The 26157-nt window shown below is 43.5% G+C and overlaps 1 protein-coding gene across 1 annotated transcript in view; it reads right to left on the reverse strand.

Annotated features, from left to right (window-relative positions):
- LOC145414909 (uncharacterized) overlaps window positions 1-26157 on the reverse strand; it is a 129492-nt gene that overhangs the window by 72737 nt on the left and 30598 nt on the right. The window contains exons 16-35 of the mRNA XM_080284325.1: window positions 24387-24515; window positions 23284-23458; window positions 22557-22762; window positions 21591-21745; window positions 20919-21021; window positions 18608-18837; window positions 17448-17612; window positions 16748-16856; window positions 15913-16004; window positions 15641-15808; window positions 13858-13981; window positions 13066-13224; window positions 11795-12031; window positions 10666-10827; window positions 9333-9570; window positions 7541-7701; window positions 6993-7117; window positions 5690-5861; window positions 1602-1835; window positions 87-319 (exon numbers count right to left, since the gene is read on the reverse strand). Of these exons, the coding sequence (XP_080140451.1) occupies window positions 87-319; window positions 1602-1835; window positions 5690-5861; window positions 6993-7117; window positions 7541-7701; window positions 9333-9570; window positions 10666-10827; window positions 11795-12031; window positions 13066-13224; window positions 13858-13981; window positions 15641-15808; window positions 15913-16004; window positions 16748-16856; window positions 17448-17612; window positions 18608-18837; window positions 20919-21021; window positions 21591-21745; window positions 22557-22762; window positions 23284-23458; window positions 24387-24515 (3377 nt within the window). The remainder of the gene's footprint in view (window positions 1-86; window positions 320-1601; window positions 1836-5689; window positions 5862-6992; window positions 7118-7540; window positions 7702-9332; window positions 9571-10665; window positions 10828-11794; window positions 12032-13065; window positions 13225-13857; window positions 13982-15640; window positions 15809-15912; window positions 16005-16747; window positions 16857-17447; window positions 17613-18607; window positions 18838-20918; window positions 21022-21590; window positions 21746-22556; window positions 22763-23283; window positions 23459-24386; window positions 24516-26157) is intronic.

A 26157-nucleotide genomic window follows, 5' to 3' on the forward strand; every position in this document is an offset into this window, starting at 1 on the left:
AGAACACGTAAATGAGGAAAGTCGTCGTCGTTGTCGTAGTGAAGGGGTTTAAGGTTGAGAAGGCTCGAAAATTCAGTCACACTTACTGTAGTTTCCGTTCCCTGCCCAGGTCCTCTATGGCTTTCTGCACGGAGGTCTTCACAGCAAGGTGGGTGGCGTCCAGGAGCTTCTGCACGCCGTCTCCTACACCTACACCTTCGCCCAGGCCCGCACCGGTGAGAGGGACGGGCGTGGGGAGAGTCAGTTGCTCCCCCTCCACGCTCACCAAACCACACACGCCATGCTCGGTCCATCTTACGCCCGCCACATTGTTGAAGAGCTGGTGAGGAAGGATTCACAAACAATCTTCCGATGAAATTCCTCTCGTAACTCAGATTTGTTTTTGCAGAAAGGACAAGGGGGAGGAGAGTGCTGATTTCTCCAATTTTGTTTGTTCTTCCCGCAACTATATATCCTATTAATCAAAGGAAAATGAATCATGAGTAATTAGAATAAAAATAATGATTATCATTCTCGTTATTTTATCACTATTATTATTATTATTATTATTACTATTATTATTATTATTATTATTATTATCATTATTATTTTGTAGGAAGGACAAGGAAACGAGAGTACAGCTTTCTCATGCACATCGGTTGCTTTTCTTGCAAACTGAATTCTGAGTCATGAGAGGGAGCTGGTTGATTGTTTGTTAGTAAATCTCAGTCCTGGGATGCAGCGAGGAGCAATTAGGGGCTATCAGAGGCATTACATTGAGTAACTGGGTTGTTATTATAAGGTTTAGTTACTCTCTATTGCCTTACCTCACCTAAGCCATCCCTTGTTCCACCGACATTAGCCCATTAGCTCCTAGGGTTCATGTGTGAGGGATTGTGCTCCACCTACCGGCTCATAGTCTCAAAGCTCATAGGTCCCTAACCCTGTGTTCCCTTATAAACGTTTAAAAATGTCCTACATGTTCCGTCTTATACCAAAGACACGGGGCGCAAATGGATTACAGAAACTGATATATTTGCCAGTGCTTAACCCATTAGCTCAGAGGGTTCATGTGTGAGGGATTGTGCTAGAAGTGTAGGCTACTACGCGTACTGGCCTCCGCCTATCGGTTCATAGTCGCTATGCTCAAAGGTTCCTATCCCGGGTTTCCCTTCTTTGTAAACTTTTGAAAATGAACATTTCCTTCCTATACCGAGGACACTGGGCGCAAATGGGTTAACCAGAGTTGCTCTTCTTGCATGGTAACCAATATCCCAACTGTGTCGTCAAATCTTCCCCTACACCAATCAGTTACAAGTTTTATCCTCTAAACTAACCACTTTCCCATCTAAATCATCCAGTTTTCCATCCACATCAACTAGTGTCGCACTTAAATCATCATCTTTTCCACCCACACCAGCCACACTCCCACCATCACTACCTACTTCTCCATTTACATTATTCACGATTCCACACCCACGCTGCTCACGTCCTTGCATAAACTACCCACTTTTCCTACCCCAGAAGCCACTTCCTCATCTACCCACCCACAGTCCCACCACTGCCCCATCTAAGCCCCCCACTCATCCACTCACACCGCACACCACTCCAACCCATCTAACCTTGTGCGTGAGTTTATTTAGTCTCTCCGGAGTAGGTTGAGCCAGCAGCGACATTAATTCCTGGTCTGTGAGGAAGTGTAGGCGCGGACAGGATCGGCGTGGGTGGGTCAGACTGAAGGATAACTTCACCAGGAGGGAGTGGGCGTAGTGTTGCAGCTTCATCACTTCCTCCACGTAGTTCTTGTTCCCTGCCAGCTCCACCACGAAGGCCCGTCGCTCAGTTCTCTCCAGCAGCTGCAAAGAAGAAAATGTACTGTTCAGTCAGGAGTCACAACAACAAAAACAAAATATTCATCAAAGAAAACAATATTATTTCTCTTCCTCGTGTAACTCTTAGATAGTAGTCACTTTTCTATCTATCTATTTATAGCCCGACGCCCTAATCCCGCAAAGGGTGGCCGCAGACAAAACGCCTCCAAGTCACTCTGTCACCCACCATTTGACTCCCCTCCCCCCAACTCACCCCCCCCTCCCTCATATACCTCTCAACTCCATCCCTCCACCTCATCCTCGGTCTACCCCTCCCTCTCCCTCCCTCCACCTCACCTACATACACCCTCTTAGTAAGTCTTTCATTCTCCATCCTCTCCACATGTCCAAACCACCTCAGTGTATTTCTCCTAATCTTTTCAACCACATCCACATCTACCCCACAACGTTCCTTCACTTCTTCATTCGTCAACCTGTCCCTCCATGTCACTCCACATGCTCCTCTCAAGTAACTCATTTCCACTGCTCTCACTCTTGACTTGTTCCCCTCTTGCAAGGTCCACGCCTCGCTTCCATACGTCAGGGTAGGGATCACAATACCATCATGCAGTGACTTCTTAACATCCATACTCACCTCCCTATTTCTCATCACTGCTTTCAGTGTGCCAACAACCTTCCTTCCCTGCAGTACCCTTTCACGTACTTCATCCCCCAAAGTTCCATCCTTACTCATCACACTACCCAAGTACTTGAATGCACTCACATTCTCCATATCCTCACCATCCAACCTCACTGCACACTCTGTGACTTCATTCCTCTCAAACACCATAACTTTACTTTTGTTTACATTAACTTTCAGCTTCCTCCTCCTACACACTGTCCCAAATTCATTCACCAAACCTTGCAACTCCCATTCATCTTCACTCAACAATACTGTATCATCAGCAAACAGCAACACCGGAAGCTTCCAAATCTCACCCTCATTCATTAGGGCCACCCCCACATCCACTGCCCTACCTTGTACCTCCTTTACGACCCCATCCATATATATATTAAATAGCCATGGAGACATTACACACCCCTGTTTCAGTCCCACACTGAGATCAAAGAACTCACTCAGCTCACCATCCACTCGCACCGTAGCCCTAGCTCCCTCGTACATACTCTTCACAGCACTCAACAATTTCCCCTCCACTCCATATATTCGTAATACCTTCCACATACCTTTCCTATCTATTCTGTCATAAGCTTTCTCCAAGTCCATGAAGGCAGCGTACACTTTCCTTCCCTTCTCTAGATACTTCTCCACTAAACATCTTAGAACAAATATCTGATCTACACACCCTTTTCCCTTCCTAAATCCCCTTGTTCTTCTCCAACTAGCTCCTCTGTCATATGCCTAACCCTATCAATGAGTATTCTACCATATATTTTACCAGTCACACTAAGAAGGCAAATACCCCTATGGTTACCACATACTTCTCTCTCTCCTTTTCCTTTGTACAGAGGAACAATTATACCTGATTTCCAGTCCTCTGGAACCCTTCCCTCTTCCCAAGCCAATCTACACAACTTCCATATCCACTCCACAACAATCTCACCCCCATACCTAAGCATTTCACCACACACTCCATCAATTCCTGGGGCCTTTCCCAGCTTAATCTTCTTCATCGCTTCCACTACTTCCGACCTACTGATCTCTTCCTCCCTCCTCTCATCTCTTCTTCTCCCAGCCATTCCCCAACCACTTATACTCACACTGCTCTCACTCTCTACATTCAACAAATCCTCAAAGTGCTCCTTCCATCTCCTCAATTCTCTCTCTTCTCCACCAACAATCTATTATTCCTATCTTTCACTCCCCTACTATTTCCCCTTTCACACTGCCTTACTTTCTTTACCTCCTTCCAAAACAATTTCTTACTCTCCCTCCATTTCACACTCAGATTCCTCCCAAACTCTTCATCCACTTTCTTCTTACTCTCCTTCACCAGTCTCTTAACCTCCCTTCTCCTGCTCACATATACCTCTCTCTTCTCTCTCTCATCTTCTCCCCTACCTCTACTCGCCAACCATTCACCATATGCCTTCTTCTTTTGTTCCACAGCTCGTTTCACCTCATCATTCCACCATGCTGTCCCTTGCACACCCTTGCATCTCCTCCTCACTCCACAAACCGCCTCACACGCTGCGCTTATCTCTTCCGTGAATATCTTACATACGTCTTCCACCCCTTCCATCTGCTCTAGCTCATACCTTCCCAATCTTTCTTCCACTATGCTCTTATACTCTGTCCTCTTCTCACTATCTTGCAATTTCTCCACTCTTCTCACAGGAGCTGCTTCCTCCTGTCTTCCCCTTCGCCTCCTCAACCACTTTCTTTGCAGCTCTACCTTGGCCATCACTAAGTGATGGTCCGAGACTCCATTCCCCCACCCTCTCCACACCCGTGCATCCAACACTTGTCGTCTCATTCGCTCATCCACACACACGTAGTCTATCATTGCCTTTCGTTCAACAAGTTCACCATCCATCCTCCTCATTACTCTCCATGTATACCGGTGGATCATCTTATGACGAAAGTAGGTGTTGGCTATTGCCAACCTCTTACCAGCACAGATGTCCACCAAAGCACTACCATTCCCATCTACTTCCGCTGGCACACCCCACTGACCAACCACTCCATCCACTCGTACATTCCCGACTTTGCCATTCATGTCTCCAATCAACAGCACTCTCTCGCTCCTCTCAAACTTGTCCATACATGCTTCTACTCTCGCCCAAAACTCATCTTTCACTCTTGCCACTTGATCCTCTGTTGGAGCATACACACATACAATCGCCCATGCTTGTATACCAACTTTCATCCTCACCCATACAATCCTTGCACCCACTGTTCCATACTCTCTTATATTCTCCTTCCACTTCTTGCTTATCATCAGACATACTCCCTCTGTTGCCCTCTCATTCTCACTGACTCCCGCACATATACCTACACCGTATTCCCATTCTCTCACCCTTTCACCTTTTCATTTAGTTTCAGTCAATCCACATATATCCACTTTTGCATCCTCCAGCACCTGGACAATCTCTCTCTCTTTCACTTCATCATTCACTCCTCTCACATTCCACGTTCCTACTCTCAGAATGTCCTTTGTCCGTTCCTTAGTCGTCAACGTATGGTCCGTCCGGGTCCGAGGCGCTTTATTTGCTTTTTTAGTTAGTTCTTTTTACGGGGTGGGGCACTAACCCACCACCAACCCTTTTAGTCGCCTCGTACGACAAGCAGGGATACTGGGGGAGTATTCTTGAAACCCCCCCTACCCCCAGGGGGGATCCTTTGTTGGCTGTTGTGGTTTCTAAATTAAATATTGCGGGGATTCGAACCAGCGCTTGCAACTGCATGAGTACAGCAGCTTACCAAGTGAGCCATTTAGTCACTTTTAAGTCTACTATTAATTTCACTTAAATGTCTTGTATTATTCTCGCCAGCACAGCAGTCGTTTTTATTCTATTTGCGACTACCAGGCAATTTTTATTCGGCCTAGAGGTTAAAGAGGATTTCTATAAGCCGCGGTGGTTGACTGGTTAGCGTTGCTGACTGCAAAGCTGCCGGCCCGTTAGCGCCAGGGTTCGAATCCTGGTGTGGACAGTAAAATGAATACCTAGGGAAGGTGTGTGTGTGTGTGTGTGTGCGCGCGCGCGCCTCCTGACCTCCCATTAGATAATTACTCCAGACCAACCGAATGAAATTAAGACAAAATGAAAACGAGTAAGAACCAAAAAGAGGGAAAGGCCTAATGAAAAACAGAATGAAGAAAACAGATACCAAAAACTCCATGAGCCATAAGATAAAACCTCCCTCGCAAGTTTCCTACCTGCCTGTGCCTGGCCCTGATCTCCGGTGCGTCGTGCAGTGCCGGTGTGAGGACGGGCGAGAGCAGCAGTGCCACTGACACTTCAGTGTCCTGCCACGCCTCCACCACCTCCTCCACATCCACTAGTGTCCGTGCCAGCTGCTGCGCCTCGTTCAGGAAGGGCCGGCAGAATCTGAGCAAGTTAGAAAACGCTCTCTCAGGCCCATATACAAAAGAGAGAGGGAATACAATAATTGCATGTGTAAGCCCCCATGCCCCTCGTTGATGCAGTCCACTATAGGGTTTGAACTTTTATGCTACGATTATGAAAGTTAAATCCTTTCAGTAACGTACACTGCTTTATTTGTGACTTGCATGTCGGTTACTAGCATGGAGAGATACCTGGTAATTGGTCCCTATCATCATCATCATCAACCCTGACGTAATTCCTACCCTAGAGATGGCATGATGTCTGTGCACTATTCTTGTGGCATGCATGAACGCTCTAATGCTGCACCTCATACGTCTAACGTCTTGACGTAGTGCGAGTAAATGTCCGCTATCTATGCTGCAGTCAGTGTTTCACTAATGTCGCAATCGCGAAAGCTGTGTAGCTGCTGCATAAGTAGTTTTATGTCAGTACCCCAATTACAGAAAATTTATTTGCGCTATGATAACTCCAAATACGTTCCAATATGTCTTGCCTAAGAAAAATAAATGTTTAGGGGGGAAGAAGATTAAGGGTAATAATCTGACACCTCACTGACTCATCTTGTATGACCTTACATTCTCAGTCACCTTCCGCATCACATCAGCTAGTTCCGCACTTTTTCCCGGCAGCATGTGGTTGGTTAGGAGTCTGCTGGACATTCGGTTATCTACCAGTAGCAAAGAGGCCAAGATCTTAAATTTAAGATTAATACACCGGTCTTAACTATCCATGTAATACATTAAGTAAGATTATTGTACGATATCAGATCCTACATGAACACACCCCATTTAATTAGGGGAAACTAAGTCATGCTTCCGACGTGAATTTCGAGCCATGGCTGGGTGGTATCCCGAGAGGTCATAGCCACAGACATAGACGGTAACAACAGTTTTTGTTCATTGCTGTTAATTTTTACAGTGATCGTCAATTCGATTTAACACATTTTTTCGTAACATGGAATTTTAGGCTAGATTTGTTAAATCAGATAAGATTGTTAACAGTGAAATAAAAGGCTAAATATAGTGAAATGCTAACCCATGCACAAGCAGATCCCCCAGCGAGTTTAAACTGGCTATAATTTACAAATATTGTACAGTAGTATTGGCGACCGACCTGGTGCCCCTCATGGCCCTGAGTGCAAGGTTGTGGCTGTGTAGGTGTGTCAGCAGCTCCCCCAGACCCTCTATGCACCACACCGCTGAACTCCGACTGACACGCAGGCGAGCACGCTGCCAAAACTGGAATGAAAAACAGCCTATTTTTCAGCATCTCTGAAAATTTCAAAATGAAGCCCTTGACCATAAACACTATTATGGCCTCTTTATTACCCTTTTTAGACTATTACAAATGCTATTTTATAGTCATAAGACAAATAATTACATAATACGAAAGAAAAAACTTTTATTAAAAAATTGCAGAGTAAACCTACGATCGTAGTTGAGTTACTGTCAGAAAAGCTTCACCTGGTGTTTCCATGCTGCTAATGAGGAGAATCCAGAACTGTCGAGATCCTTTCCCTGTTGAACCTGAATTATGTAAATACATTTCCAGATGACAAATGAGAGACTGACCAAGAGTTCAAAATTACTGAGGAAGCGTAGGCGAGGGCGCCATTCTAAAGTGATAATTAACTCAGTCCTTCCTCCCCATTTCCCTCTTACATTGGAAATGTCCTTGATGTGGTCGTTAAGGTGGCTCTCCCTGACGGCGGCGGCAACGGTGGTAGCAACTAGGTCAGGGAAACGGGAGAGGCGTAGTTCCAGCACATCCCACACACTCACACTACCCACACCCACCGCAGAACCCCACCGACCCACGCACCCTGGTTTTCAGGAATGAGGAGATGGAGGAAGGATTAGAAGCACAAGAAAGACACAGTGGCCTCCAGTGGCCTCCATTATTGAGTATTTTGTGACATACTGATGATATAAGTACAAAAATTATAAACTGACGGTATAAGTGCAAAAATTATAAACCTTTAAGAACTTAAGCCTCGCGGTAGGCAGAGTATTTCTCTATCTACTACAAGTGTAACAAACCTTCGGAGGATAGGACACTCCCTGAGTATGATGCATTACTTAAAATTATTTTGTAAAATAATAACGCTTCGGGAGGAATGTGAATATTATGAAACTTTGTCACAGAAACCAATGTTTACTTTATGATAATTAGCAGTTATTACTAACTTTCATCTTGTACGGTATATATCATTTCCCTAATCCATATATTACGAGAACTCTTCATATGCCTTATGAATACAGCAGACAACCATGTAAAGCTACAGCCAAAAGCTCTGGGCAACAAGTAATAAGTTTATGTTTCACTTAATATTTTTGGGCATTTGAATGGTGATCGCCACAAAAATCCCTCCAGGCCTCTTTACTCGTCACCATTCCATACAGCCTCTCAGTCATCCAACCTACAGTATTACTTTTAGCAACATTTTGTCTTTGTGTTTGGGGGAATATATTATAAAATATCAAGATAGGGATGGAACTTGTGCTGATGCAGTGAACTGTGTACCTATCATGTCCACGTGATCCTTGACGGGAAGTGCTGTACTCTTATTTCTTGTTTCAAACGATAATATATTTATCAATTCTGCAACTATTCTAAAAGTTTAGTTGTTCGTTTGTTTGATTTTGTGTGCTTGCGCATTGTGTGTGTGTGTGTGTGTGTGTGTGTGTGTGTGTGTGTGTAGGATGGGACTGGAGTGTACTGGTGTTGTGATGAGGTGGGGTAGATTGAGATAGTTTGGGCATGCGGAGAGGATGAGGGATGACAGCTGGGTACAGAAAGTGAAAAGTGTGAACTCTGGGGGTAGGGATGCGAAAGCCAGACCGAAAAAAAAGCTGGGACGAGGTCATAGTGTGACCTCTGAGATAAGGGACTGAATAGGGAGGCTGCCAGAGATTGAGTAGCATGGAAAGCCGCCATGCAAGCATGTTGGAGCCATTAGAAACGAAAGGCCGACGAATGCAAGCATGTTGGAGCCGTTATAAAAGAAACTAACGTATGTATGTGCATGTTTATGTGTGTGTGGTGAATGTATGTATGTGTATGTTTATGTGTGTGTGGTGAATGTATGTATGTGTATGTTTATGTGTGAGTAGTGTATGTACAGTATATATGTGTATAGTGTGCGTATGTGTTTTGCTTTAATTGTTTGTGGTTGATACAATGGAAGTCAAGCCTAGGCTCTCACTGAGTGGAGGATTATTTGTAAGCTTTTCCTAGTTATTCTTTCTGGTGTCCTAAGATGGTGATGAGTGCTTAAAGAGCACTGATCTTACGAGATTTGTACTGTTGATGTGTGTTGAAAAACTACGGTCAAGAGCTTATTCTGTGTAAGTCCATGAATTTTGGTATGCCCGTCTAAGGGTGGAAACTAATATTCATATGTCTGGAGGGAGATAATTAGAGAGGAAGACTGACAGGCGTATCATTCCTCACCTGCAGCTGCCACAAGTTGCTGCCAGTGCCGAACCTGTACGGCGGGCTGCCTAAGTACCGCCGTCACCTCCAGGCTATTGGTGTGATGGCCGAGGCGCTGATGGAGGGCGTGCCATACGGGGGTGTCACGTCCCCCCTCACACTCCTCTAGCCCCGCCCTCACGCCCTCTACCTGCCCCTTCAGCTCCTCCAGCCGCGCAGACGCCCACCTCATCGTACGCCACGTCATCTCCACACTCTGAGATTTAGGTTGATGAGGTGAGTCATATATTTATCCAACACTATGATCTGTCCAATAACTGATCTACCTAATGCAGCAGAACCCCAACATTAGTCACATATGTATTTATTTTTTATTCATTTCTTTCTTTATCTATATATTTATTTTTGTTGCTTAGTGAACAGTAACTTAAAGAAAATTGCCATTTTAAGTTCCAAAGCTACCTATAAGATTGACTGGCCTGTTTCACCCAGATTACAGTACCACTTATATGCAGAAGGTTGGAATATTGTTAACACATCCCTGATTTGTAATAAGGACTGTTTATGGACCTGATTCATCTAATAGCTGATCTGTCTAACACCTGATCTAACAGCTGACCTCCAATCTCAGAATTCATTCAGGTGGTCCTGAAGCACCTTCAAGCCTCTGTACCATCACCCCGAAATATCAATTTTTCAACTGACAAAAAGAATCTATTTCATACGAGGCAGGTGTGTGATTATAATGCTATTTGACGTTCCAAAATATACTGCATATTAACTGAGTATTACTAGTGTTAGTCATTCTGAATTCCATAAGCCTTGTCAGCATTGTCATCATCACTTAACCCTGTTCCCGCCAACAACTGGGATCAGGAGATATAACACAAGAGTAAGATGCATGAATGAGAGGAGCAAGAAGTCCCAGACTCAGTCTACCTATTTTGTGTTATGGGAACTATCCACTGCAGCTGTTTTCTTCACGTAAACAGCTGCTTATAACCAAGCCTCATTAATTTTATCGGGAAGTATATGTTTTCCTATACACAAAACGAATACGTAAGGCTTTTATATTGAAATATGCAAGGAAATCTTGCACACATATACAGTATATAACGCCTATACTGCAAGAACGTGAATTTTATTACAGTATTTCCAGACGATTATATTCAGTTCGAGGGATTTTTTTTTTCTAGTTGCACTAATTATATATAACTGCCATTAACCCCTTCACTACAAGGGTGCCTTCCTGAATTGAAGACGATCCTCTGACAGAAGCAAGAATAAAATAAAGATGACGTCCTAAGGCTGAAGGATGTGTTGAATTCTCAGTTCCCTTCCTGTTACTTGCCCTGAGCTGTTGGTATATGGCGTAGACTCCCCTGAGTGTGGTCATATGCCTGGTGGCGTTGTCCAGGCCGGGGTACTGTGTGGCTGGTAGGTCAAACACGTCCTCCTCCTGGTCCAGCTCACTCCGACGTCGCTGCAGCTCACCCATCTCATCACTGTACATCTGAGGCAGAGGTGCAATATTACAGAGTGGTCGCTCTTTCAATATCTTCGTACTGTTGATTTGCTTTGCATTAGAAACGGCCTCCATTGTTAAGTGCAGTTTCTTTCCTGACTGACTTTTAAAAATGTTACTTTCTGAAAGAATGGCATCTCCTCTCTGGTAAGTGTTTTCTAACACCAAGGAATTTAATCAGCTAAAGGAAACCTAACAAACTTAAAAGGGTAATCATGGAGTACAGGAAAAGTGTAACCCTGACGTTAGTTTGCACGAACTTGTACAGTAGGCTACTCGTACGGACGTAAGTGCGAATGCCAACTGTTACAAAGAGATGCTAAGTTACGAATACAGTTCATATTCGCACGCAGGCAAATAGAGGGGCTGAGCGTCAGATTCCATCGGCCGAAGATGCAGGTCACAGGGTAGTAATGAAGACAACGATTAGAAGAAGACTGTGATGAGCGTTGGGAACAAACTCTCATTTCGCTCTCACCCTCTGTCCCATTACTCTTGCAAACTAAGTTTCCTACTGTATAACATCATCACCACAAGATATCCTTTCTAAGCTTTAAAAAATTCGTCTTTAAATAGCAAAACTAATACAAAATAGACGTTATCTTACTGAAAGTGTTAATGAAGCCTGTATCTGAAGGTCTTTCTTTACCAAGGGCCCTTCCTAAGCTGAATCAACCCCTTCACGACGATTACGTATTGCTATACAGTACGTTATTCATGCTGTTTCATGATTAGTTCAATCAGCTTAGGTGAGACTTCTGGAGCTGCGGGGCTCAGTTGTAGGCTTCAGTAATCTCTTCACCAGTGGGATGCTCTCCTAAGCTTTATACAATCATCAGGTGGCAATGAGAAAATATACTCGTAAATGACGTACTCGAAGTGAAGAGATTAAATCGTTTGGAGGAAGAAAAGGCTCCTACTGAAAGGGTTAAGGAGGTATATGCTGCTTGTGTACCTTGAGAAGCTCCAATCCCTTCTCCAGGTCGTCTCCCACTGATCCGGGCCCGCTCGACTCGAACCTGCCGTGGAACTTATCGACGGCGGCGCTGAACTCTGCCACCTTAGCCTGCGTCCTGGCCAAGAAGAGGGCGTGCACCGGCTTTAGGGAACGCTGAACTGAGGCAGCGTTGCTGTGTAAGATCTCAAGCTTCTCTGAGATGGTGTCCAGTTTGTTGTGGTCACGCTTGTCCACCTGCCAGTTACGTACACAAGAGTAAATTGCAACTTAAGAACCGTAAAGGTCAGTGTGAAACAGTATGCTAACGGTAAAATAGTAACGGTCAAACACGAGCGGTCAAATGGCAGCGGTCAGTTAGTAATGGTAAACAAGTAGTAGTTGTGAGCTTTCACCCAGAATTTTCCCCTGCTTCTGAAGTTCAATCTGCTTGTAGGATTATATCCTGGTCATTATTCATTTGTCCGAAGAACTTTCACCTCCCCTTTGTACAAAGGAGGCTGGACCAGTCAAAAAATGTGACTTTCTAAGAACAAAAAGCACTCAAACCATGAAATATAAATATAAATATATATATATATATATATATATATATATATATATATATATATATATATATATATATATATATATATATTTAAATTTTGTAACAAATAAACTGTTTTTAATATCTATTTAATATTAGTGCATAATGCAACACATTTAACCAGGCACTTCTTATGAACGGTATACATCAGCTTGCTGATAAGTAATGCCACTTAGGTTCTTATTTTTTTTTTATTTGTACTGTACATACTCCTTGACTGTTATTACCATAACAGGGGACATAATGTGTAACCGACACTAATACAGTACTCATTCAAACCGTCTAGTTAATTCACTTGCTATATGTACACGACAAACAAAAGGACAGAGAGAGACAAAGAAAAAGACTGATCAAGACAGACAGACAAAAAGGACACAAGCACACCCAGAGAACGAGATAAAGAAGACAGGCGACGGTACACCTGTAAGCCATAGACGTGTGGTGCGTGGACCTTATGCCTGATGTCGAGTATGGGAGTGTGGAGGTGGGTGGGTGAGAGAGAGAGAGAGAGAGAGAGAGAGAGAGAGAGAGAGAGAGAATGGGAAATGGATGCCGCAGACGAGTAGGGTGTTGAACATCTGCCTGACGTGTGTTCTGGCGATTTGGAAATGGAGAGACAAATAAACATGCAGACAGACAGAGACAAAAGATACGAGTACAAAGGGAGACAGATGCAAGCTGGTACCTCTATGCCGTAGACGTGCAGGGTGTGGAACATCTGCCTGACGTCGAGTATGTCGGTGTGGAGGTGGGCGTGCTGCGAGCTGACCCGCCCCACCGCCCTCAGAACCACCGTCAATGCCTCCAGGTCCTCAGGCTTCACCCCCAGGGCCTTGTTGATCGACTGTGTGTGTGTGTGGGGGGGGGAGGCACAGGCTTGAAATGTAGCCTAATAATCAAAAGTTTGCTGCTTGATGCACATCGCATTATCAGTAAATTAAGTATCCGAACAGGTGAGCATATTTCAGAATGAACATCATGATTTCGGTCATCTCTTAATCTTATGTTTGGTTTACCTGATAGCAAAATAGTTTCAATAATTTCGCAACAGTTTGATATTTACTGCCGAAAATTCAGTAACATCTTACAGTTTAAAGACTCGTACAGCACTAAGCAGAAGTCTCTTTTCTTCATATTATATGACGTTTAGAGTGTCCAAAAACTTATTTTTTGCTGCTGACTGTTCATATCATCAGCATAAAAGTTATAGTGTTTTGACACACCAGCACATCTATACCAAAAAGCGTTAATGAAACTTTTGATAAGAGACTGAAGTTTAGGCCACTATAGTTACTTTCATGTGAACAGAAAAATAGCATGCGAGAAAAATACAAATGCATGCCTCTGTTAATATCGTCGAAAGACATATATGTATTAAAGAAAACTGCAAAGTACTAACAATGTATATTGTACAAGCGATAATACACACAGAAAAGTTATGACTGGTGCTAGTGGCGAAGGTAGAGTGTGAACTGACCGTGACCTCCTTCAGGACGTGGTCTAGCCTCGCCCTTGCTTCCGAGAGCAGACCCGTCCCCAGCAGTCGCATCCACTCCCCAGCCTGCCGCACCACCTCCCCCACAAGGCCACGCACGTCTAGGCTGCAACACCAGGCATGTTATTTCACACAGACTGTCCTAATGACATTCACTCACAGTCTGCCGCACCACCTCGCAATACCAAATCAACATGCCATTCTACACACAGTATCATGATCCCATCCTCAACTCTGCATGCAACAGTACCTCGCCCAGCAAACCAGGCATGTCATGGCAGCAACACCATACAGACACAGATGTCACTTCACACATCACAATCGAAGAATCACACCCACACTGAGGCCACCATACTGTACATGGAATATCAGCATCACGGAATTAGTCTCCTTGGTTACTAGTCAGATTGAACCTCCAAGACGCCTACACTTGGCCATCAACTGAGTTAAAACGGGTTACGGATCTGTGTGATATTAGAACAAACGCTTTGTGGGTACCTTATACATAGATTATCCCCACCACATCCATACTATGCTCTGGTAACTTTAACTAGGCCTAAAATTGTCCTTTATCACTTTTGAATGCTGATCTGTAATAATAATAATAATAATAATAATAATAATAATAATAATAATAATAATAAACTAGCGCTAAAATATGGTGTTAGTCATGAGAAAGAGCTATAATTCTTCGGCCACTGAGCTACGTGAAGTAAGCTGCAACAGGACGAAAATCTGGGCCAAGTTAGAGTGAACGAACTACAGTATAGTGATACAGTTCATGAAATATTATTATCACTTACCACACCCACACTGATGACACTGTACAAGGAATATCATAACATTACATCAAGTGATGTTCTTACACCTTTTAGACCCGCAGTGGCGAGGTAGCTACGAGGCCTGGCTCTTAGACGTGTTAATCGACCCGGAGGTATTTTGCAAACTGCTCTTTTGCATTTACATATATAGCGGAGTGGGATAAGTACACCATGTGAAGATGGGCAGTGTATGTGGAGCAGTACGATCTGAGGGATGGTCTACGCCACAGATTGCTCTTAGAAATTCGAATTTGGGAAGGACAACAAATAGTGGACTGCGACGAACTGGGATTGGTGATGAAGCACGGTGGTGGTATAGCACGTTTAATCTTATCTTACAAACATTCCCAACTCGCTTCAGCTCATTTGATGGCCATGTGCAGTCAGAATGAAAGGGAAATCTGACTGGTAATCAAGAAGACTCATTACTACCTCATAACAAAAACTCATCGAACTTCATGCAACCACGAGTTAATAGGCTACTTAACTTGCGAGGCAGCCCAGTTCCCTGAGATTAACACGAACCGACTTAGTATATTTTGCAAAAATAGACACTGTACCTTGAAATAGGGGCGTCGAGAAGGTTTACGCCAAAGTATTCTTCCATAGAAGAAATGTAGCCTACCAAGAAAAAGAAGAAAGCTAAACATGCCACGCTATACCTGAATAAGTGAATTACAATCCACAACATTCCATAAAACCATTATGCAGGACCCAGTGATGAATTTATTTAAATATACGGAGGCTCCCTAACACCTCCTTACTAGCTTATTTCTGCCTATTAGTGCTCTCTCGTGTGTGAATATTATGTTGATGTTAATATTACGTTAAATATCATACAAGAGAATATCAATGTGCAATATGAACAGAACAACGCTTAGAAAAAGACGCTAGAATGCCTCCTAAGCGCATGAGAATACGGGCAAAGACAGGTGGGGCTCAACCTGACGCAACCATGAGTCTTGTGCTGCGGTGCCTGTGAAAGCTCCGAGGCGAGGTGGGTGTAGAACCGCAGCTTGTCGTCGTAGTCTTTTACAGAGGGCCCGCTACGGCAAAACCTCGCCACCGTGGCTGCCTTGTCACGTCGCCAAATGTGCTCGTACGCGTACCACCTGTAACCAAGCACCTGTTGAAACCAACACCTAACATTACATCCATAGCAAAGAAATTCACAGTTCTCAATAAACATGTGCCACCCTCAATCATGTAGTCTTACTGTTGCAGATCAGCGTCCAGGTTCCTGATGACACTGGCAAAGGTGACCTGAACGCTCTCCACTGCTGTGTGTAGCCTCGAGTCCTTGGATACCTGTGGCAGTGGAAGACAAAACCACAGGTTATATTTCGCATCGTTGGACGCACCTGGTTAAGCCATTTAAGTTAAAATCAAGTAATCTTGCTCTAGTGCGAGAAAGCTTGACTAGTCTAAAAGTTAAAAAAGGTATCTTCATCAAATCCTTCGGTTCTATGGACACAGTTATTTCATGTAAATTCAAAACTACATACTTTTGCTAAACTGAAAGAAGCCGCAACAACTATAGGGTTAAAAATGAACAATATCTTCTTTAACTTCCATATCCTGGATATATTTAGAGCCAAAAGATATTATGTAAACAACTAAACTGCTACTTGGGCTCTACCATTAAGCTTATAGTGATCCTTCCCCATTATGTTTATTGTTCATATTCTAATAAAAAGGGCAGTACGTTGTAAGCAGGTTCCTTCAGTTATGATCTGAGAAACAGTGTAAATTGTAGTGATGACTGATACTGTACACTTACAAAGGACTATAATAATGACTGGTTGACGACAGGGTTCAGAAAACTGTTTTACTGACTGGGATATTGCAGAAAATGTAGAGGAGACTATAACCATGACTAGCTGACAATAGAAATGTATAAGACGCTATGACAAAGAGCTGACAGATAAACAGACAAACAGGCACAGATAGATAGACAATTATCGATGGAGATACAGACAGGCAAAAACAGATAGATAGTGAAAAAAAAAAAAATACAGTTAGACACAGACAAATAAAGTATGGCTCCCGACCTGGCTGTAAAAGGTAGACGCAGCGAGAGTGTCATCATCAGCGGAAGGGCCAGGGTTAAGGGCCACAGTGCCATCCTCCAGCTCCACCCAGTGCCGGAACACCATGGCACTGGAACCCGGAGAAAGTTGATAAAAGAGAGGGCCCTTCACGTGGTGGCACTGACATAACTGGGTGGCTCCACTGCCCGGTTATACAAATGTCTCTCACTGTCTTCCTTATCCTCCCAAAAGAGGGTGGTGGGCTGAAGAAGGGCAACTTCAGCCTACAGTCAACTGCTGCTATTAATACTAACCCAAAGAAGAAGAGAAATTACGGTTATGGGGTGATGTATATGAATGGGGGATGCGAGTTGGGAAGAAGGAAGACTGATGGCGTAGGAGATCTGGAGGCGTTTCGTTTGTAACTACCCCTTACGGGACTACAGCGTCTGGTAATATACACATCTGTGTGTGTGTGTGTGTGTGTGTGTGTGTGTGTTAATTTGACGCTCTCACTGGATTTATAGCTATTTAGCTATTACATTTTGGTCTTGGACTGGTAGACGGGAAGTACTGAGTTATGACAGTAACTTGAAGACATATACATCTCGGTGACCCTGGGTAAACCCTAGGATTAGGCGTTCGGTAATCAATAGAGGAATTATAGACTCTCTCCCTCCCCCCCCTCCTCTCTCTCTCTCTCTCTCTCTCTCTCTCTCACCTCCTGATAGTATGTCCAAGGGCGTCGGCGAGGATGGCGGTTAGGGTGCGTGCTGGGGGCGTGAGGGTGAGGGTGGAGGTAGAGGTGAGGCTGGACTCCACTCCAAACACCACCTCTTCACCCTCAAGCAGTTTCTCAAGGCTCCGGATGCTACTCACCAACATCCTGTAACAGAACCAGGGATTATGCAGAATCTTCAGCACCCTCATGTTCCTATGACTTACTCTCAGATGAGTGAAATCGTCTGGCATGAGGTGGAATAGAATACCAGATTTGTTCCGACCATGAAAGGGTTAATATATAATTGTCATCATAGAGCAAATGAGTAATTAATGATGCTACCTTCAGCTGCAGGGTGAGACAATGCTATATAAATGAGCATATTCTGTGAATGATCCCCTGGATAAACATCAGTAATTCATTTGCCCCACGATTCCAAACTGCTGGAGCATCCTGAATGAATGGACATGATGCTGGCCTATACAAATGCTTTAATAAATAAAATCATAAACAAGTTTTCACTGATACTTTTTTTTCAGCCTTCTCACTCTCCAAAACGCCTTGTCAGTCTGACTAGCTCTAATAGTTCCATAATTATAATCAAATAACCTCCAAAAACTCTTAAATTAACCATGAATATAATAAGAAGTACAGTACTTGGATTATTGACAGATGTGGAGTCAAGAAATTTATTCAGTAAAGCAGAAGAAAGCATTCTTCAGCAGGTGTCACACGATAGGTGGCAGCTCTGTCTTCGTGACATTCTATTTACAGCTTTTCAATAAATCCTCTAACACGTCCCTTCGCAGTCGTAGTTAACAGATGAAAATTGTCAGTAACCCCGAAAAGGTCACAACCGCAAGCGAGTAGCCTGGGGAGTTGCCAGAAAAACTGTTCATGTGACACCTCCTGCAGAGAAACAAAGAGTCTAGGTTGCATAGAAGGCTGAGTAGCACCTCTTTCTTAGCTTTTTTTTTTTTTTGCGCATTACACCTTGACGTTATTCTGTATGTTATTGTGCCTTTTTCACATCGACATAGTCTGCATTAATATGATGGAGGGGGTAATGTGCTAAATTGATCGCTAAGAAAAAGGTATTACGAAATCACCAAAGCGGTACACTTAGAACGTATACGACCCAAAATGGCAACTCTGCACACATGGTAATAGCCTCCTGAACGTTGTGGCGCCAGTGTGTGAGGAAGGGCGCCAGTCTCGTCTTGAGGTCTGGGGCAGCTCGGATATGGGCGGCTAGGGGTTCCGGCGCCCCCTCCTCCGCACCCCCAACTAGCAGACCCGCGGACCCCAGCGTGGTCACCAGTCGCTCATATGTCTCCACCAGCCCATCCACCGCCTCCTCGCACCCCGTCCTGCATTTCTCTGCCAGGTCCTGTTTGTGGCAGGTTGGGTTAGATCAGATTCAGGTAAATTCAAGTCTGGCTAGGTTAGGTAAGGTTGCATTAGGTCAGATCGATTCGGTTAGGTCAGGTAAGGCAGGATTAGGTCATATCAGGTTTGGTTTAAGTCAAATGGTGTGAAGTTAGATCCGCTGAGCTAGATTAGATCAGAGCTGATCAAATTAGATTAGGTTAAGCTATGTTACGATTGGCTGAGTCACGATGATTTCAGTTAGATAAAATTAAATCACGTTAAGTTGGGTCATATTACGCCTTCGTCACATCGGTGTCAGTTTTGGTTAGATTAAGCCTAGTTTAGTCAGGTAAGGTTAGGCCTTATCCGTAACACACCATAGTATAGTTATGATCAGTTATCATGTCCGTTTCTCATGACATGAAGTAACAGAGTGGGAGAACCTTTAAAAAAATTACCAGTGAATACAACAATAATCTTCTTCATTTTATGCTTCATAATGTGAACTATGGAATAAATAAATACTAGGTTGAACATACAGAGTAAGTCCATTTTATATGAATGACAGTGTGCGTAGTAACAGAACTAGGATTTTTGTAAAATTATTTGTCCTTCCTTCACTATCATGAACATATAGGTAACTCTTTGTAGGCCAGAGGTTATCTAAGTTTCAGTGTATCATTATTTTGTTAGTTACCAAATATGGACGGATCTTGATTCTGATTTTCTTGTACTGAACATTCTTTGGAACTGACAGTTTTGCTGTTCTCTATAAAGACAGAGAGTGGCTGTTTATCGATTGGCAGCATCATGCCAGATTTAAAACTTCATGCGTGGTCTAGATCAAGGGCAGCGGAATTCCCTCGCTGCATCATCAGCCGTCTTCTCGTTAGTCAGTGCGGTGAGGTAGGCTATGGCCTCAGCCAGGGCAACCGGAGGAGCTAAGTGGCCTGATCACCGAGTCCACAGGCGCAACCTGCGTGGCTGCCGGCGTTGGGGTGGGTGTGAGCTGCATCCACAATTAGGCTCACACCCAGGCCACTTCGCATCGGGCGCTTCACAATATTCTCAAGGTTTATCTCTCATATTCTCTAGTGATCAAAACTCACTTGTCGATGAACAGTCTTGCATTGGTCCATTCTTCAAGAATGACAATGTTTTCCAATCAACTAAGGCATAGTGGCGTAGACGGGTCATCTCCCTTAAATGGGATTGACTGTGACCGTTTTAGTATTTACGGTGATGAAGTGCGTGAAATCAGTGTATGAATTCTGGGACTTTCTATGCTGGTCTCTGCTCAGCGCGACATCTGCTATAATATTCTTTCAGTTTCCTAATGATAAAGTTGTTCAGCGCCCTATTCCGTCTTGCCAAAAACTATTAATGTAATAATTATGATTAAGACATTCAGGATATTTTGAGCACCTATGCAAGCATTAATAAATAGGTGGCCTACTATTCTCAGTACTATAACACTTTACATTTGTCATTATCATTTTCAATCATCACTCATCATCTATCACCCGTCATCCGTCATCAAACATCCATCGATTATCCCCATTAATACAACTACCAAAACAGCCACAGCCACCACAACAGCAATTCAGTTAACATCAGCCCACACTCTGACACTTCTCCCCACGTCCCCCACACCAAATCCCTCCGAGTACGAGACTAGGGCCAGTATTATCATTTGCTGAGGATGTCCACAAAGGTCTTCCTTACCAGTTTATTTCTTCGTATGGTAGGTGAATCCTCTCATGCTATTTAAGCAAAGTAGCCCAGAAATATGAATAACACTGAGGAGAATATCAAAGCGTAACGTACAATTAAACTGTTAAAGAAAAGATGCTGGATAGCCTAACCTCAGCTGAATATGAGTTCTTATATGCTCATGAGGCTGTCTACTACCTCTCTGTCAAGCGACTTGACTATTGCGCCTCCAAATTCCTTTTTAAATCATTTATAGATCTTTTATACCAGAAGAGGTAACATAAATAACATACATGAGCATATTAATCAGCTACAACCAGAAAAAAAAACAGTAAGGAAGAGGTATTAGTAAGTTCCTGAAGAAGAGAATACGAGCCTTGGACTGACCTGCAACGAGGGCGGGTGCGGGGTGTCTGGTGGTGCAGGGGTGATGTTTAGGAGGCAGGTGGTGCGGATGGCGTTCAGGTGGTCCTCCAGGTGGTGGGTGATGCTATGCAAATGGCACAACAAATACATTCATCATCATAATCGTCATGGCCTTTTTCACCCACTTACGGATAGAATGGGATAAATCAATAAGTAGAAGAAATAAAGTAATTGTCATCATTATCATAACTTTTCCCACCTAAGGATGGGATGAGGAAATTCAGTAAATAAATAAGAAAATAAAATTCATAATTTAAATAAATAAAAGTTTAACATCCTAATTATTTCCCTTGTAAAGACGAGGTACACATGGCGGTGAAGAGATATGAAGTGTGGATATTAACTTTTTCAATACGGTGATGCCATTTTTCTTTATTCTGGCTGCTGAACGGGAAATTCTTTGCAATCAGGGGAGACTTCTAATAAAAAAAGGAGGTACGGGAGTTTACGTATGCTTACGTTCTTGAGCGGTAGAGATCTTTCCTAATCTAATCCTAATCTTCCCAATTCCCTCCCTTCACCCATTTTTCCTCTTCATGCTCTTTCTTCACAATTTCCCACTTAATACTGCTCTTTTCTCTCCGTCTTCTGCCCATTATCTCCCTTCTCCTCTCTCCCCACCCCTCACCCCACCTGATAAGCTTGTTCGCGAGTGCTCTGACGTGCTCTATGACGTCCCTGCACCGTGCACTGAAGTGGACGAGGGCTGCAGGAGACCACGTCACCACCCGCTGACCCGCCGCCAGCACTCTGTCAGCACCTCTCAGCTCAGCACTCAACAGCTCTCTCTAGGGGGTGCAAGAGCAGGGTATCATTAGTCGTATTATTTGTAAAGGAATCCGGGTTTATTTCACATTTGTATACCATACAGTCACTCAAACTACCACCAAATAATTTCATTAAATCAATACAAGACACACTGTGCGCACTTTCTGACAAGAAATAAAATGGAAAAGAAAAGAGAGTAAGTCGCCACGGACATACTATGTGAATAAAATATCCCCCACTGTGGGTTCACTGTGGATCCCGTCATCTTGGCGTAAGTTCTGAGTCAATAAGTTTTTTCATATTATTTGACATGTAAAATTCGAAGAAAAAACAATACAAAGATGCAAACATAAAAATGTTTGTCTGCGACTATATTTGTGCTTGCTTAGAGATAAATACGAGTGTAGGCCCTAAAAATCAATAGCGTAGCTTGCATTTTCCTACGGGGTTGGGGAGAGTTAGTATGCAATAGGACATGTCACATAAATATGGCCAAAATGGTGATACAAAAAAATGTGCTATGGGGGATCAACTAATCCTAATTGGGTTGATGGTAATACCTTGGTACTTACAATCTCTCGACACACACACACACACACACACACTCTCTCTCTCTCTCTCTCTCTCTAACACACACACACAGACACACACACACACACACACACACACACACACACACACACACACACACACACACACACACACACACACACACACACACAAAGCTGACTACCTGGACGAGATAAGAAGCACGAAGGAGGGTCATGCACAATGAATAAATAAATAAATATAATAAGACTTGCAGATATAAATAAAGGGCTCAAAATTCACCTGCACAGGGCTAAGATTGTCAAGAACAGTGTGGTAGTCTTTGAGGGTGAGATGCAGGCCCATGGCGGCTGTCTGGAGGGTGTGGTAGTGAAGGGTGAGGTGGGTGGCTAGTTCCGGGGGTCGAATCCCGGACTGAAGCAGCTGCCCCGACTCCCACACAACACACTGAAGTTCTCCCGGCAACTGCACACGCCACCCACCCACACCTGTCATACATACACCTTCTCAGATGTTTGCCAATTAAAGTAAAAGTTAATTATCTATGTTACCTGCCCACATCATCTCTATTTCAGTATCCATTTCAGCACAAACCCTAACTAACTTTATTTAGATATGACTTTGACTTGATGGACTTTTGTGGTCGGATCTGTAGCTGGAAAAGAAGGCTGTGAAAAGAGGATTTTTGCCAGGATTCAAATAAAATGCTTTACACTAAGATTATCAAGGCGTTTTATGATAAGCAGTGGGGTTAGTAAGAAAAGTGGTAGGATTTACAGGACATGTACTGTAGTTGAGTGTTGGTAATTTGTGGCCAATGACTGATAATTTTTAGGAATCGTAGGACATGTAGGATTAGCAGGGTATGAGGTAGGATTGTTTAGGTATGTGGTATCCATTAGATACATAAGATTAACAAAATCGATGTAGGATTAAAAGGATACAGGGTAGGATCTGTAAGACATGTGGCAGGACTAGTAGGACATATGATAAGATTAGAAGCACTCACCCTCATGGTCAGTGTCGCGGGTGAGTACGGGTGTGACCAAGAGTTTGGGAATCTGTTGAGTGACCCTTTCCCCCCACCCCTCCACCATGCTACGCCTCGCCTTCTCCACTTCACCCTGCACCTCCTCCACCTCCGCCTCCACCTCCGCCCACAGGTCCCCACCCGCGCCTGAATCCTGCACGCCCACGGTGGAAGAGAGGTTTAGCTGAATCCGATCACCCGGTGGTAGCAAGAATGGAGTAGTTAACCGTATGTTGTAATGGTACACTTTTTTTTAACCATGTGCTATATGTCAACATACACTCCCTCGCTAATCACTAAATGAAAGGGGGTGGGCTGCAGATTTCCGTTCTGTATGCCATTTTTCTCTTCGTGCTAAGTTTGTTTTTCCCAGGATAACCATTCTTCCTTTTTCTTCTTGTTATATTTTTATTCCAACCTAGCTTAACCTAGCTTATCCAAACCTAACCTAACTGACTAACAAACTAACCTAACCTAATACTAAGATAAATTTAACAAAACCAAGACTTTTTGGATACGAAAACGTGCAAACATGACACAAAGAATGGAAATCAGTGGCTGGGCTAACCAGGATTTTTATAACCTTGAAAATGTCAGAAATTGTAGGACACAGGTGAGTCCTTAGCTCAGATCTGGTTCTTTGTGTTTTCTCCTAGTTATACCTTGAGACCTCAAAATACCCTCCCGCCAGATCCCAGCAGGCGCTGAGAATAGGTGAGTTGGCCAGGTACCGGCACTAGAAGCACTAAGGAAAGATGTGGTGACCTGATAATTTATCTAAAAATACTGAAATACACAGCGGCTGAGGCTTGAGGTACTCAGATCACCAGGTAGTGTACTTAACCTAGGAAACAGAGGTGACAGGTACTAAGCTTAGAAGTTCCGAAGAGAGCTGTAATTATCTGGCATTATTCTAGAGGTACTGAGACGACGTGGCACTAAGCCTAAAAATACTGAAGTGACCAAGAAGTGAATTTAGAAATACTAAAGCAAGCTATGGTGACCTGATACTCGATTTTGAAGTACTGACATGACCTGGTACTGAGGTGACTTAGTACTGAGGCTAGAAGTACTGAGGCTACCTGGTACTGAGAGTAGAGATGTTTTAGAGTGGTCCATGCAGCCAGACGCTTGGTGAGATAGGCCGTCATCCAGCGCACCCGACCTGATAGTGGAGCTTGGGTGCCAGGTCGCTCCTTCTCCTGCTCCGCCTACGACAAGGGGAAAGGAGAGTATAAATTAATGTGTTGTATTCTGGGTTTGTTTTCACCTGACTGACATAGACCACTACATTAGTCTCAATACTATGCCGTGGCTGGATGAAATTGGATGAGCTCTAGTTACACGGTAGGAATCGGTATCCTTGGTTACTAGTCAAATCGATCCTCGGGTCTGCTACACTTGCCCCACAGTTATGTTAAAAGGGATTAAGGATTTTCGTCAAGTTAGGCAAATACATGATGCAGTGCCCAAGCATCCTCTCTTCTGATCCCCGTATGGTTTAATTGTCCAGACCGTATATTTCTCAATCTGTACTGTAAGCTGCTTCAACACTGCACCCAACGTTTTCTCTTCACAAAATGATACATACTTTTCCCTAACGTAAACTCATCTAACTTTACAAACTCTAACCTAGGCTAATTGTATCGGTACACGGCTAGCACCAATAAAATGTATCGTCGCACTGCTGGCCACCAATTTAATGTATCGGTACACGGCTAGCACTAAATATCGTGGCACCGCTAGCACCAATAAAATAATGTAGCCGTTATGGAGTAGCAGTTGACTACATATTAAGTGTTCTGCTGTATAGTATAACTAGACCACCGTGTTGGATCGACGACACTGTCTGTAGTACACGTCAGCTACTCGCCGTCACTGCCCGACACTTCCCACCAAAGGTCCTCTGCCACGAGAAGGTGGAAGCTGGTCTGTTATTAAGTGGTAGCGTAAGGTGACAGAAATGAGCAGATTAAATCTCTCTTTATTGGGTACAGAATAATATAACTGCGACCCGAGAGATATGTAGGAGCGACACCACCTCCCTTTAAAACTGTAAAACGGCCTCTGACGCTGTACAGTCACCGAGCGGACAAGGGCGCGGTGCTGAGGTCAGCTAAAAAGTGAGGTGCCGAGCATTACATATACTCTGGGCTTATGCAAAAAGTAGATAAATGACAACTCTACTAGCACATTATACACCTCTATAAAATGGTATTAAGTACATTCACATATGCCAACATAATAAATGGTTCCCCAGGACTTTACACTTACGCACTATTCAGATATCTTTTCACTTCTCCTAACCTTCATTTTATAATTGAAACAGGGTGGCACTTGTGGTCTGCCATCCACCTTCTTCCTATACCACAGCTAACAGCGAAATGATATTTGGTTGTTCATCATTCACACTTCATTACACACTGTTAATTATGACTAAACAGCTTTAAAAATTATTATGTAAAATGTGTGATACTACAACTTCATATGGAAGAAGATGTTGGCACCAGAACATAATCTGGAATAACCTATCCTAATCTAACTTAACGAAAGCTAACCTCTACTAACCTAATCTAATCCTGACAATCAAATCTAATCTGAATATACTACCCTACCCTTACTTGAACCCTACTGGAGAGGAAGTCCCGGATTCGTCTACAGTTTGGAAATTGGCCTCCGGAACTTCGAAGCCCCTCTCCTTCCCCCCCCCCCCCAAATACTATACCGCATTTCGGCCCGTCGCACTTACGGGCTGTTTCTCTTTCGTTTGTTAATGCAGTAACATTTCATATTCAAATTAGTACACCTCTGATTAACTGAACACTTTGAATAGTTTAAATGCAAAAGATTAAT

Source organism: Coenobita brevimanus, chromosome 101 (genome assembly GCF_032717465.1).
Source record: "Coenobita brevimanus isolate Jiangsu-jjx chromosome 101, ASM3271746v2, whole genome shotgun sequence".
Taxonomy (NCBI): Eukaryota; Metazoa; Arthropoda; class Malacostraca; order Decapoda; family Coenobitidae; genus Coenobita; species Coenobita brevimanus.